The sequence below is a fragment of the Lycorma delicatula genome, chromosome 11 (assembly GCF_047948215.1).
Source record: "Lycorma delicatula isolate Av1 chromosome 11, ASM4794821v1, whole genome shotgun sequence".
NCBI classification, from domain to species: Eukaryota; Metazoa; Arthropoda; class Insecta; order Hemiptera; family Fulgoridae; genus Lycorma; species Lycorma delicatula.
The window spans coordinates 78,436,833-78,452,925 of record NC_134465.1 but is presented as its reverse complement, the minus strand read 5'-3'; the positions used below and the strand labels follow the sequence as shown (position 1 = coordinate 78,452,925).

Genomic DNA, 16,093 nt, shown 5'->3' with positions numbered 1-16,093 from the left:
ATCATTTACTGTAAGACATCTGCAGACTGCTGGATAAATTACCTGTATTGTTTAACTTCATTGATTTTTGGAAAAAAAGTTTATATAATCTGACTTCATCAGCATTCCCTATAAGCACATCTACTGAGATATACCAGATGTTGAAGATTTATCTTGTCAGAAGGAAATACAATTTACTGTTTTATCAAAGAATCCATTTATTTTTTTAAGAGTTCAGTTTGACAAAGAATAAAATATTCAAGGATGTCAATGCAAGTAATACCAGAATCTACATTTTGTATTAAAAATAAATTCTGGATTAACCTGCTCAGGCATCAGATTAAAGAGAATCAAGGACTCTTTTATTACCTGGAACGGTGATTAAATCTTCACCAATGTTATCATCATTAGCTGTTATATCTTTAAAGTGCTGATAAGACTTCCTAGGATCAGGTTCTCGGCTAATGTTTCAATCATAGTCTTGTAATTACGTTTCTGTGGGGAGGAGAAGAATTAACTATTCCTCCTCTTCAAATTTACTTTTATCAGGACCATCTTGGCTTTTTAAAACAACTGATTGCAGCACTGATGAGTGTCCAGCAGTTATATATTTTTATACGTATACACAACATACGTTACAGAATTGTATCATCTCATAATTATATTATACTATGATTACTTTCTATAACAGAAAGATTACATATTTTTATTTTATTTTACTTCCTTGGCAGTTAAGAATAGTATACTAGGCAAGGAAAAAATCTGGAAATGTAAAAAGTGAGGGAAATTCAATTCATTTGAATGGTTATATAGATAAGTGGTGGCATCAAACTAGGCATGGTTACTGATATATAGATACTAATAACATTAATGTTTGAAGTTGGAGTTTCAAAGCAGGAGATAAAAAGCGGTAATATCCGAGCTGGAGATGTGGATTCAATAAAATTTTAAAATACACAATTTTTGAGTTCTTTTAAAAATAGTAGGATTTTATCTAGTAAGTTTTTTCAAAATGTCTACACAAAATTAAAAAATAAAGATTTCAGTCTTTATTGTTCCCATTTTGACCAGGTTTGCTGTGATGTTCAAACTTAAATTTGCTATAAAGGTTAGCAATATAAAAAACTTAGTAATTCTATCATTCTCTAACATTTAGAAAAACAGTAAACTACAAATCCTTTAGTTAGACTGATATATAACATCTGGAATTTCTCAGAGAATAGCAGCCTGAATAATCAAGAACAAGTAACTACAAATGAAATAGCAATGGCCAAATCTGTAGTCAAAATTAATTTCAATTAAAAGAAAATATATATTGAGCACAGTTTCCCTTTAGATGCCAATGTTGTTTGCTAAATTAACTTAATATTAAAAAAAAAAATTTATCCACTTTTTTTTTATGATGCTGTAATTTATAATTATTGAATTATTGTTTTCTTTAACTAGAAATCTAATCTAATTAAAAATATATATTATTTAAAATAATTATTAGATAATTATTTTTATTACTTTTATATACATATATTTATATATAAATTACACATTACGTAATATATACATAAAAACATTCTGTAATTTTCAAATAATAATAATCTAATATAATTTTCTTACACTGTAATATGAACAACATTTTAGGAACAAATTACTCTTTCTGGTAATTTTTTTTTGACAAAATATAATATGAAAATATTAAATGAAAATTACAGAACATTATAGTTGTTTAAAAAATTAAAAAGTTTTTCCTAGGTATGTAATTATTATTATGTATCACTTAAATCCCACTTTTCAAGCTCTTTATAATTAACGTTTTCTATAATCCAACGTTGTGTTTCTGAATTTACACTGCATGTCGTCACATAAACTGTTTTACGTGATAAATCAGCATCTAAGCAACGAGGATTGCCTCCATGTACTAACCATTTTTTATTCTGCAAAAAAAAAAATTATATCTGAATTATTGCAGGACAGCCAGTTAGTTGTAACCATTACAAAATACTGACAAACTCCCATGACAATCCTGGTGCAGCATGTGAAATAAAATTATTAATATAAAGTGTAATAAAAATAAATTAATTAAGCGAGAAAAATTTTGAAATAGCAAATTTCTACTTTTCAATGTATGAAAATAAATTTTAAACTTTGAAGTGAAATTACATAGATTTTTGGATAAGTAGAATCTAGAAAAAAATATACATATAAAAATCTGAATTCAAGGATCAACAAGACAAAAGAAAATTTATATATTTATAAGGTAATAAAAATTGACTTGCTTTGCAAGTAAGTAGAAATGTGTTTCTAAAAAATCTTTTCAAGATCTTTTTTGAGGTATTAGTAGGGATGCTCATTTTCCATGTGATTAGAAAAGCTGTATGGTCAAACAGTATATTTAATCTATGCTTACTCATTTAGTATAATGTTTTTATCAAATTTAGCATGCTAAAAAATCTATGAAAGTTTATGATTTTCATATGCTAAGTATAATTTGCAATGGAAGCAAGTAGAAGTGCTATGAGTAAATTTGCAAGTTAATATCATGTGTGGTGTAATATTTTCTACAAGGTGATTAAGAAAGATTGATTTTGATATATGTTTTCCTTATGGTTTTGAAAGAAGTGCATTTGAAATGAGATTTTATAACATTGATGATGTACATTAATTTTTTTTCTCATTAAATAGAAGGGATAACTCTAAGTAAAGACTGCTGGGAAATTTCTCTCCTTAAGGTTGGCAAAACTGTGTCATTCATGGTCATGTTAGTAATGTACACACTGCATTGTTGTCTGTAAGTTGTCGCATTATAGTATCTTTGAATATATGTGAGTTATTTTATAGAATGAATAAGAAAAAAATTGATGTTGCCGCTGACTGTGAAATAGGTGGTCATACGTTTTTTAAACCATCAATACGTTAAGCTGGCTGAAATTCATAGGCAGTTGGTTGCTGTATGGTGATAATGAAATGAATGAAAGAAAGTTCGGAAATTGTGTGAAAGGATTAGAAATAACAGAATTAATGTGCACGATGAAGAATGTTCGGGGAGGCCCTCAATAATCGCAGAGAACTTGTTGAAACGCATCGATGATGAAATCAGAAAAGATCATCGCTCAACGATTTCTAACCTGAAATCAGGTTTTATATGTAAGATAAATCTCACTTTATCTACTTCTACTACTACTAAATATATGCAAGCCTACAAATGTGATAACTGCCCACAGCGAGCTATGGACAGCTGGAGGCCTAAAAATCCACATCACTCAGCACTGGTTACTGAATCCAGTATCTTAGCCGCTACTGGATCGATCTTGTAAATACTGGTTCCATCAAGCAGTTCTAACAACTCGGATATGGCTGCACCCAAATGGTGAAAGCAGAACTAGGGTTTGGACTACAGTTAATAAAGTCAAGTCCTTGCTTGTAACAGATACTACCAGTAGTTGATGCCGCTTCTTCACCATGCATCCTTCAGAATTAGAAAAAATAAGCTTTGAAAGGACACCGCAGAACACATGGGATTTACGTGCGATCAGTTCCTGCAGCATAGAGAAGCATGCAGGAGAAAATTCGGCATGCTTACCCCAGAGAATATCATTGGGACTATGCTTCAGATTGAACAATTGTGGCAAGCAGTGTCCCAATTCTGTTAAAATCATCCAAACCAAGTTGGTGGAGGATGTCCAGGAGTGAGTGAATAACTTCAGGGTCTCCCTTGGTCCAGGAACCTATCCCAAGGGAGACCACAAGAGGTCGAACCCAGGTTTCCAACAAGGTCGAGGTATGGGGCCAGCAATGGAGTTAAGACACGTGGGGGTCCTGTGATAATACTGTAACATGGGTCTGGCATCAATGTTGTAGAGGTTGAGGGGTTTTCATGGGTAGGTTCACAAAGGAGAGTCTCACACTGTTATGAGGTGTGGTGCTTTTCCTCTCTCCAAAAAAAAAAGTTTTGGTAAAACTGATTTTTATTCAAACTGATTTATCCAACATCATTTTTGTTATAGGAAGAAATAATACACAAAAAAAATCTTTTTTAATTCTTTAAGAAGTTGTCCAGTTTCATCATAATGAAGCTAGACGCTAACAATTGTATTACATAAAAGTTAAACATTATAATTTCTCACTCATACAAGATTAAAAATAAATCTGACCTAATTTACACAAATTAGGAATGAAAACAATAAAAAATTCCTCAATTAAATCCCAAGTAGATATGTCACTTTTCATCATTTCATTCCAATATTACAAAATATGATAAGAAAAATTAACATTCAACTAATCTAGTGAAAAAAAAAAAAATGCAAATAACATACCACATCATATTTCCATAATTGATTACCGTGTAATCCATGACACTGATACAATATTACAGGAGCTTTATCACTAGGATTTGCAACATCCCAACAGTATCGTGGACCTTTTACTCTGATATCCTTATGCCAAGTTAAACTGAATAACTACAAAAATTACAAAACAAAATGTAAATTTATTAAAATAACATAATACATTTGCACAAACACTAGTAGTTTTAAGGACAGTATGTGATAATGCTACAATAATATTTTTCTGAACTCACTCCTACTACATTTTATTCATCATGATCTGTTAAATTTTCTATATTTTGTAATTTGATTTCAACAACTAATATACTGAATTAAACTAAATCTGACTGTAAATTTTCTAAAATGTTATTAAATTTACTGATACTGGTGGGATTAAGTAGCAGTGGTTAATTAAGTTGATGGCTTTGCAAAGGGCATTTGGCATTGTAAATTATTTAATTTTAATAAATTTGGATTTAGCAATCTAGCTAAATCCTATTTTACAAGTAATTCAAAGAAGAGGAACAATACAACAGGGAATATGAAATCTTATGCGTATATGAATATTTCAGAAGTATCACAAGAATCATTTGGGACTATTAGAGGCCAAAACAAAATTTGGAACCAAGATAAAAAAAGTAGGTGAATTAGAGTGCATTATTTATGCTGAATCTTAAAATGAAATCAGTTTTTCTTCATCACCCTCAGATTTTTAGTTATGACCCTTTAAAATATTGAGAAATTTCTTAAAAAATAGATACAAAAATAATAATAATTAAAATTTCTACTTTTATTTTGCAGACATTTGTTTGTTTATCTTAATTTCTTTTTTCTTATATTCTTTTTGTTGTTCAGTTAAGTCTTCACTTTTTATCATCCAACAGTAGTCACTCATCATACAATCACCCCATCGGCCGTGATAACACTGTTCCAAATGCAATAAATCTAGGTGGAAGTTTTCTCTTTGTTCATCGTGATGTCACCCAAGTTTAAAGGAAAAAAGTCCAAATGAGAATGTAAAAAATGAATTTTCAAAACATTCTGCAACCAAAATTTTTGTAGTTCACCAAGAGTTCATTTATAAGCTGATTATGGTTTTCGGCTTTTTTGTTCCTAAGAGAACCAATAACTACATCTTTGAATGACTACCATGCTGCTAGTTTTTTAGGATTCAGTTCGCTGTTAAAATATATTTTTATGAATTAATTTTCTTTTGTGTGGTCCAATGAATATTCCCTCTCTAAATTTTACTTCACTTAATCATGAAAAAGCCTCACCCGGAGATCCAAACGGGAGACTAGTTTACCTCCAGAATATTTTACCAAGGAAGGCGTCTCATCATTTTTATATGAAAATGCAGAGCTACATTATCTTGGAAAAAAAGCAGCCGTCATTTTCATTGCTTTCAGCAGCACGGTACTCAGAGGATTGAGTGATGTTGATATGGCCATTTAAATCATCCTGACCCTATGCCTTTAACTACTGAAAGAGCTGCTGCTCTCTTTCAGGAATCATTCCTTAGTCTGGCTCTCAACAGATATCTCTCCGATATGGTTGCTTCTTCGGTCCAGCTATTCTGTATCACTGAGCACTCAAGCTCCCTCACCAACGGCAAGGTCTCATGATTCATAGAGGGAACCATGTCCTTTAATGAATCTTAAATATGATTTGAGATTTCTTTTTGGATTAACATCTTCAAACTTGAGGCAAGAAGTTTTATTAATGAATTTGTTCTACAAAATAATAAATAGGTTGTACCGATTCTTCCTACTTATTATTAAGGTTATTTACATATCAGCAGTACCTTGGGAATATACAAGGTCTTTTATAAAAACCTTTTATTGAATATTTACAGCATTAAAAAATTAATCTCCTTTGAAGTTCTCCCTTTCCCTTTATATATGAGGTCTGTTCAAAAAATAGATACTGTTTGAATTGTGTGGGTCCACTTGGTTCCAGTCAAATCTGCTTGGGGTTGCCATGTTCTTCGTACAGATCAGCTGATTAAAACGCAGTTTTTTGATTGCAAATATTATTATTGGTTGCTTAGCTACGTGGTTGTTTGTAAATTATGTTTTTTTTGTTTTGCGGATTTAGAATGAGTGACTTGAATGAGTAAAGAGTTGACGTGAAATTTTGTGTTAAACTTGGAAAATTTACGAGTGAAACTTCTGATATGCTCAAGACAGCGATGTTGCTATGAAGCAGGCGACATGTTTTAGGTGGCATGGATGTTTTAAAGATGGTCATCAAATGATTGAAGACGATGAGCGTCCTGGACGTCCTTCCACGTCAACTGACGACTTACACGTAGACAAAATCAACACCCTGGTTTGTGTAAATTGTCGTCTGACCATCAGAGAAGTTCACTGAAGTTCTCAAACATCTGCGGAACGCTATCCGGCGGACTGCGGAACGCTATCCGGCGGAAAAGGCCAGAAATGTGGAAGAGTGGTGACTGGTTTTTTCATCACGACAACGCTCCAGCCCATTCAGCCTTCAAGACTTGTGAATTTTTCACTCGATCACTGTTCTTCCCCACCCACCCTACTCACCTGACCTTCTTGTTGTTGCCCAAACTCAAGAGACCTTTGAAAGGAAGAAGATTTGAGATGATCCCTGAGAATGAGGCAAATGTGACGAAGGAACTGAAGAGAACATCACAAAAGAAGCATTCCAGGACTGTTTCCAAAAGTGAAAACACTGTTGGGATAAGTGTATGCGTCGGGGAGGAGAGTACTTTGAAGGGGATCCAGACAAGTAACTTCTAAAGAAAGTGCATTTCGTTTTATGACGTTAGTCTATGTATTTTTTGAACAGACCTCTTCAAACGCAGTTCAGAAAAGCATGTTTTAAAATGGCTTTCAGGATGTTCTGCAAATTTTCTTTTATGAACTTTATTATCCTAAATTTCTATTCTAGAACGACTATTTTAGTTTTGGAAATAAAAAAGTCAGCAGGGGTTAGATTGGATGAGCGTGGTGAATGAGACATGACACTGAAGGAATATATTACATAAAACTAGTGAATTAGCAGTGAAATGTGGATTAGCGCATTGTTATGAAGGAACCAAGCCAAAGTTTTATTAGACGATATCAAGAAAAACAATAACTGATGATAAAAAGCAAAAAAAAAGTTTATCATCCATCCCTGAATGAAATTACCATATACTTAACCAAAGTGACATAATAACGTAATGGAAAATCCAATTAGTTGAAGAATGTGACAGAGTTTAGAAATAACAAAAAGAAATAAAAAGATTTAATTTCCCTCCCGTGATGGAAGTTTAAAAAAGGCCAAAAACCGTCAGAGAACATCTTAGTTAAGTGAAAATATATACTTAGCCTTCAAATAGAATGTTTAGATATGAGCCCATAAGGTTTGTATCTTTTTACTCCCTTGACAGATTGTGGCCTAATTAAATACCATCAATTTCCCATATACAGAAATCATCTTGCTAAATCTCATCCAAATTGGTCTACCCACACTACAGATATCTGATTTAAGTCAAAATGGGGTTAATATACATACTTTTACATCCTGGAATTTTTTTTTATGCTAAAATTGTGATTTTTTATTAAAACAACAAGGTTTGCAGAAGTCCTAACATGTAAAATTTGACCTGATTAGCATACTTTGTGTTATACCGTATACAATCACAGTGTAACTTTAGCCAGAAAGTAAAAATTATGGAAATTAGGTACAACAAATGATGTAATTTTAAATAGTCATTAATAAATTATCCTGGTCTGCATTCCTGATTTCAGGCAATGTGTGTGTGTGTAGTTTCATGAATGGCTTTAAAACAAAATCAATATAACTCTGTCATTTAATGTTATAGTAACCTGTTTCTTTTTCAAACAGTAATACCATATTTCCATTGACTGTACCTACCAATAGCTCAAAATCAATATGCAATTTTAGATGATTTATTTTCAAAGAATAAATTTGCTACATTTAAGATATAAAAAAATTGTACGTCCTAAACATTACAAAATTTTATTCAAAAGCTTCTGTGAACATTTTTTATAAATTATTAAAACAGTACTTGTAATGAGAGTACATTTCAATTCCTGAAAAATAATTTTTACAATGTGGTAAAATTGATAATGAAACAGATAGTTATTACTTTCTATGTTGACATAAAAAAAAAAAAACAAGAAATATACATTACCTGGGATATTTTTTTGTTTTTTTTAGAAGTATCACATTGTGTAAGAACAATCCGTTCATCAGGTGATCTACTTTGAGCATCTATACACAACTCTGGTGCAACAGCATTAGATATCTGTAAAAATAATTAAACATGACATACAGATGATATAAGCTATATTTAATTCAGAATGTTCCACAGTGTAATTCTAGTTTAGAGACCCAGGATGAATCAAAGAATAGAAGACTAGATTGAGAACAGAGCGAAAGTGTAGAGGTGGGAGAATCAGAGGTATTATGTAGGAGGGCTGGCTGAAATGTAATGAACAGTAGCTCATAACTTGGAGATAAATCATATTGGTTTTACAGTCAAACAAAACAAATATGACAAAAGTATATTTTATTTGCTACAATAACTTACATTCCATTTCCATCTCTCCCAATGGTGAATCACCAGTTTTCTCAATCCATCAATGAAGAATGCTGGCGGTCTTTCCTTGATCAATGGCCTTACTGCATCCTCCAGTTCATCATTCCATTCATCGTGAAATGAATATCCAACCTCTTAATATCATTGTGGAAAGAAGTGAAAATTGCAGGGCATTAAACCGGTTAAGTGTGGAGGTTTAAAGAACAGCTTCAAATTTCATCTTCACAAGAGCCTGGGTAGTTGCATCAATATGTATGGCCAACATTAGCGTTTGCAGAATAATTAGCTGTGTGGATTGTCAAACACGACATACGACTAAGGTATTTTAACACATTGCACAAAATTTACAGTTAACCCAGCTTCCAAGTAGTCAATCACATACATGTGTTTGGAATCCAAGAACATTGTCAAAAAAAAATTTTTTTTGAGAGTTGTGTTTTGTATTTTTTTTACTGCAGCGAACCACAGTGCTGGCATTCCTTGTTCTGCCGTTTTTCATTTGAGTCATAATGATGCACCAAGTTTTGGTTCCAGTCACAATATTGAATACTTCTCTCACGATAATGCAGAAGCTGTTTACAATATTCCTTTTATTGTTGTTTGTCTTTTCTGTAAGTTTGCATGGCACCTATTGAGAACAGATTTCATCGTAGTTCAGTTGTGCAATAATGTATTTTTGATGTGCGTATCCTGATGGCGCTATGCTGTCATTTTGAATCGGTTCATCCATCTTCTTTTGGTACTGCTCATCAGTCATAGAAACTGGTTGAGCACTATAAAATTTTAAATATTCACTTTACCAGCTTCTGATACACAAAAATTTTATTGCCCACCTACTTGCAGTACTTCGATCAATAGTTTCATCATTATAATGATCTTTAAGATGACAGTAGTACTCACTCAGCAGTACTTAAGATGACTAGTATTCACCTTTTCTGCAGCTGCTATTTCTTTTGATCTATCATATGAAAATCAATGAAATTTGGTACACGTATGTAACTTCGATGACAATACAGCACTACGGTGTCGGAATTTGATATGACCCACCCCCACACGCTACCCCTACGCTAAATTCATGCATTTAGTTGAAAATTTTAATTTCTCATGAATTACCGTATGAAAATGATTGAAATTTGGTACACGTATGCAACTTCGATGTGTAAAAATAAATATTTTTGCTTTTTTTTAGTCTTAAAAAAAATACAATAAAGCAAAGAAATTACAAAAATATATACTTGATTATATATAAAAAATTATTTTTTAAAAAAGCTTTTGTTTAACTAATATTAATATTAACATTAATAAAAAAGGAAATAAATTAGAAAAACCCTCTAAAAAGTAAAAATTAAATCAAATTGAGAATTTAAAAAAAAAATATAATAAATATAAAAATGTACTGAAAAGTAAAAAAATAAATTATTTAAATATGCAATATTATTATTATAATATTGATGTAGAAAACTGAGACAAAAAACTCTCATTAACTTCTTCCCTGAAGTAAGATATAGCTAAAAAAGAAAAAAAAAATATATATAGTATTTTTTGGGGAGAGGGGTGAATATTATTTCTGGTAATTTGTGATTTTGATATAAAAACTTAATAAGAAAGTTTTTTTGCTGAAGAGCCCAATAAAGATTTGAAATTTTATTTCAGCCAAAACACCCCCACCCCTTTTTCAAATTCTTGAAAAAACTTTCACCTCTCCTGAAGGTAGTATCTGTCTACAATGTCTGAAGAAAATCGGTCAACAGGGTGCTAAAGCTAAAGATCAAATACAATCTAACATACACATGTGTACATATTTATATACACTCACATGTCAACAAAATAGATTTTTTGAGCATGGGAGCATTAAAATTAATTTTTTTCCCACAAATTATTTACAATCTATTTTTTTTTTGTTAAAAAATGTTTTTACTCCTCCTTAAGAGACAAAACTTAAAAAGATTAATTAAATTTTTTTTTTTTACCAATTTCTATAGTTTCCCATTATAGTTATGTAATATATAATTATACATTCTATATATATATATATATATATATATATATAGAGTGACACTATAGCCAGGAAAGTAAAAATATGTGTTTTAGTACAATTCTAAATGATACAACAGAATGTAAATCACATACCCTCCTTATTTAAATCATAAATTAAAAATTGTGATAACTGGAACTACGGTAAAGGAAAGAAACCGCATATAAACTGGAAAACTATTTTTCTGAGGCATGTCTTTTAAGTAAGGACCATTTTCAATTTTCCGCCATAGAATCTTGATGGGGCTTGTGTAGAATGTTTAGTTATATCAACAATCATCTGTTTGCAACAATAGGTTAATGTTATTCACATTACTTGCTGTGTACAGCCTGGCTGAAATGAGTGCTACAATAAATAATCCCACAAGTTGTGAAATGCAATCTAGAAATTCATCATCTACTGGTGAAAAACAAATCTACTGCTGATATTCATAGAGAAACGGTCGATGTTTATGGACCCAGTGTTATGCGTAAAGGTAAAGTTCACCAACGGTATAGTTTTTTTCATAGAGGAAGAATGAATGTTCACAATGAAGAACATAGTGGTCGCTTGACTGTCATCACAGATGAATTGACTGAAAATGTGAATGTGAAAATTTCATGGAAACAGAACCCTTACTGTTTTTCAATTATCGATCGAGTTTACATTTGTTTTGCGATCAGTTGTTTACGACATTTTAACTAAAAACTGGGTTACAGAAAGTTGTGTTCTAGAGAGGTACCAAAAACGTTGACAGAAACACACAAAGAAAAACGTTCCGCTGCAGCTCAAACATTTTCGAGACGCTACGAAAATGAAGGTGATGATTTATGGAAACATGTTATGACTGGTGATGAAACACAGATATTTTATTCAAATGTTGAGACAAAGTAGCAATAAATGCAATGGCGACATTCATCATCCCTGAAGCACAAAAATTTTAAGCGAGAAAGTTCAATGAAAAAGCTTACGGCTATGGTTTTTTGGGATGCCAAAGAGATATTGGTGATTGAATTTCTTGAATGTGGAAAAACTGTTAATGCTGACACATGCTGTGAAACACTTATAAAACTTAGATATTCAATTCAAAATAAAAGGCGCAGGAAGCTAACCGACAGGATTTTGTCCATGATAATGCATGACCTCACACAGCAAACAAAACCACTGAACAATTGTGATGATTTCAGTGGGAAATCTTTGAACATCCACCTTACACTAGGATCTTGTACCAAGAGAATGTTACCTTTTTCTTCATTTAAAACAATGGCTTGCATCACAGAAGTTTGAAGATGATGAGGAATTGCAAAACAGAGTAATTAATTGGTTTAAATCATAGGCGGGAGAATTCTTCAATAACGGAATAATGAAGCTGTAAGCTGATAATAAAAATGTAATGGAGTGAATGAATACATAGAAAAAGAGTATAAGTATATGCAAGTTTATATTGTTATAATAAAAATTGTTGTTTTTCGCTTATTTCAATTTTTATATCAAAACGGCCCTTGCTTAAAAAACACGCCTCTTATTATTCAGCTAACATTTTGAAACTGCTTTTCCTTTAAAAATTGAAAAATTAAAATAATCAACATGTTACTTCTTAAAAAATTCCTCTTTTATCCATAGTAAAATGTCATGCAAAAGAACTTCAACTTAACTACAACCATTTGAAGTGTTGCGTGGCTTCCCAAGGGAACTATTTTGAAGGTGATAAGAGTCCATGTATAATTCGATTATAAATAAAAAGTTTTTCTGAACCGGTCTCATTACTTTATTTACAGACTGTATGCCATTAAATCAGTGCTATCATAATACATATATTTATTAATCGATAAATCAATGTGTGCCATTAAATCAGTGCTATCATAATACATATATTTATCAATCGATAAATCAATCAAAACTTTTTCAACACATTAACTAGTACCACCAAACTAATTTACTATAATACGACATTTAAAAAAGAAATTAAAAGTATAACTTACACTTCCAGAAGCAAAATCTGGCGGTTCGATTGGAGGATATGTCTTAACAAGATCAAATGCAACATTAGTCATAAACCATTTAAATGATTTGCAATTTAATTTTCTCCTAATTGCCTTTTGCTCTGTTAAATTACCAGGATCGATAGTACGATAATGTGGTCGTCTCATATAAATATATTCTGCATATTCATCCATCCAGACTTCTGCTACTCTTCTGTAATTCTGAATAAAAAAAAGTTAATTGTAAACCAGTATATGATATTTTTACAACCATAATTACTTAAAAAAAAAAAAAAAAAAAAAATCTAGTTTAAGTATGACTGCAGTTGTTTTTCAACTACATTTCAGAATCATCATTATTTTTTTATCATTCGTTATTAGATTATTCAGCTGATGATCATTTTCTACCTCATTTTCTCTTCCATCTCAACCTTTTTATAATCTATCCACATTTTTTATTGATTTTTCAATTGAACTCATTATTATTATTATGTTTAAAGTAAAAATTTATTATGTTACTTCTTTGCTTGCATCATTCTCTGTAAATACCTAATCGTCTAATTCTATAGAGGTTTTATATACTATACAATTTTTTAAAAAATGATTCTTGTTTTGATCCCTTCATATCTTTTGAACTGTGCTTATGATTAAATCTTAAAAACTTAATCGCTCATTACTCTGAAACGTATGTTTACAACAGGAACTTATTACGATAATAAATGGGAATTACTAGCTCAATTACTTAGTACTTTTTGACTGTTATCTGCTGTGCAGTGGGGAAAACCTTCCCTGTCATATGAAACCTGAGAAACACTTACTAAGAAAAATATTTCAGAGATTATTCCTTTTAATTTTTTCTCCTAAACTTCATCCTACCTAAAAGATTTTTTCCCTGTGAAAGGTTTAATCGTTGCGAACATCATAATCAATCTGAAATTATTCAACAGTTTTTTTTGGCATTCACAATTTTTTCGGCTGCTAATGCTCAATGTGCATGCCTTAAGGCAAATAGTTCCGTGTAAAAAAGGTTACATCTTAGGTAATAAATTAAAATAAAATACATACCGACTAAGATCAGAGTTTCCTTTTTAAAATTTCACAAAACATTCTCAATACAATTTGTAACAGATTTCTGGGCTTTGTTCTCACTCAAGCAATATCTTATGATAGAATGACTTTCTGACCGAGTAAAGGATTACAAAAGTTTTAGCAAAGAGGAAACTGGTATGGCTTAATGCTAAAATATATCAAATGTTCCGTATTTACTGGGTGCTACTCTGAACAATTTGAATTTCAAATTACACAGATTCACTGAAAACTGTATCCCTCTCTAAACATAGAATAGACTATAACATTTGAATGGAAAAAGTCATATTCTGATGAAATTAAACATTTTTTTGACCCGCTAACATCCCAGAATCATTATTTATTAATTTTTAACATCCTGACCCCGTAGGGAAAGAAACCCGCCTTGTGATGATCTCGACTGCCATACCACCACCTCTGTTCCTTCTTTTTTTCCTGTTTAGCCTCCAGTAATTACTGTTCAGATATTACTTCAGAGGATGAATGAGGATGGTATGTATGAGTGTAAATGAAGTGTAGTCTTGTACAGTCTCAGTTCAACCGTTCCTGAGATGTGTGATTAATTAAAACTCAACCACCAAAGAACACCGGTATCCACGATCTAGTATTCAAATCCATATAAAAATAACTGACTTTACTAGGACTCGATTACCTCTGTTCCTAATCCTAATGAGCTTTGCCTGAGATTGTCTTTTAGATCCTCTAAACTTGATAGCACAACACAGTCATGAGTGTGGCCTCTGTCAGGATGCCACCAATGCAAACACCTTGGCAGACATTACCATCAGTGTATTTACACAATCTACTACCACCTTCATTTGGCCTTTTCCAACCACGACCACCAACCGTAACTTACAACCAAACTTACCGTAACTTACTATCAAATTAACTGATCCGCTTCCGTGAATCGGTTAATTCACCATGAAAAGTCAGTGAAAACCAGTATAAAATTCGCTGTAACTGCTTACAAACATTATTTTTGCTGTTCTTTGGGAGACAAAGATAAATCCTAGCTTCCACATGTAGCATGCATCAAGTGCTACGTTAAACTAATCCGGTGGTTAAAATGAAAAAAGAGCATTTGCCTTTTGGCGTACCTATGATTTTTTGAGAGCCTACTAACAGTTATGACTGCTAATTTTGCTTAACAAATGTTACCAATTTCAATTCAAACAATAGAAGCAGTATTGCATATCCAAATGTTCCTTTAGCAATGAGACTTCATGGTGTCGACTTACAGATTTTGATTGTTCCAACTTCTTGGAATGAAATTTCCTATTCCCAGATGGCTCAACCGATGAATCTTCAACTTCAACAGAAATTAATTACATTCCAGAAGACTCAAATACTGAACCTCATCTTATTACACAAGCAAAACTGGGCAACCTAATTCATGACTTGTATTTGTCCAAGCAACATGCAGAACTTCTAGGTTCACGTCTTCAAGAATGGAATTTATTAAACAAGGATACTAAAATTTCAGTTTATAGAAATCAAAATAAGAATTTACTGAAATACTTTAGAAGAAATGGTTTAATTTTTTCCTGCCACGATGATAGGAGGCTAATGTCTGAACTGGACATCGAATATGTTAATCATGATTGGTGTTACTCATTAAAAAGAAGCTTGAAAGTAGTTTTGTTGCTTAACTGAAATAAGTTTTTTTCTATAATGGTAGCACATGCTGTAGGAATGAAAGAAACATATGAAAGTATTTCAAAAATTTTAAAAGCTATTAAATATTATGAATACTCATAGTGAATCATTGCTGACCTGAAAGCGATAGCGCTTCTTGGTTTCCAGAGTGGCTTAACAAAATATATGTGTTTCTTGTGTTTGCAGGATAATTTATCTTCTACAGATAAATACTATGCAGTTAAAGACTGACCAAATAGAAATCAGTTTACCCCAGGAAAGGAATGTGTTGTCAATATTCCACTTGTCAAAATAGATCGTATTATTTTACCACCTCTATACATAAAACTAGGCTTGATGAAGAATTCTTTAAAAGCATTAGATAAGAAAGACGGCTTTAAATATTTGGCTGAGGCTTTTTGTGATTAAGTGTATCCATATTAAAAGAGGAAATACTCATTGGGCCACAAATAAAAAAATTAATTCGTGAAAATATATT

General features: G+C 31.7%; 1 protein-coding gene across 2 annotated transcripts in view; it reads right to left on the bottom strand.

Annotated features, from left to right (window-relative positions):
• The window catches only part of LOC142332200 (N-acetylgalactosaminyltransferase 6-like), an 82,716-nt gene that overhangs the window by 31,464 nt on the left and 35,159 nt on the right, over positions 1 to 16,093 (bottom strand). Inside the window, exons 7-10 of one of the 2 annotated variants that reach the window (XM_075378488.1) lie at positions 12,874 to 13,095; positions 8,470 to 8,583; positions 4,287 to 4,430; positions 1,624 to 1,907 (exon numbers count right to left, since the gene is read on the bottom strand). In XM_075378488.1, the coding sequence (XP_075234603.1) occupies positions 1,740 to 1,907; positions 4,287 to 4,430; positions 8,470 to 8,583; positions 12,874 to 13,095 (648 nt within the window). In that variant the 3' untranslated portion in view covers positions 1,624 to 1,739. Of the gene's footprint in view, positions 1 to 1,623; positions 1,908 to 4,286; positions 4,431 to 8,469; positions 8,584 to 12,873; positions 13,096 to 16,093 lie in introns of those variants that run through there. The other variant, XM_075378489.1, reaches the window with a different exon arrangement.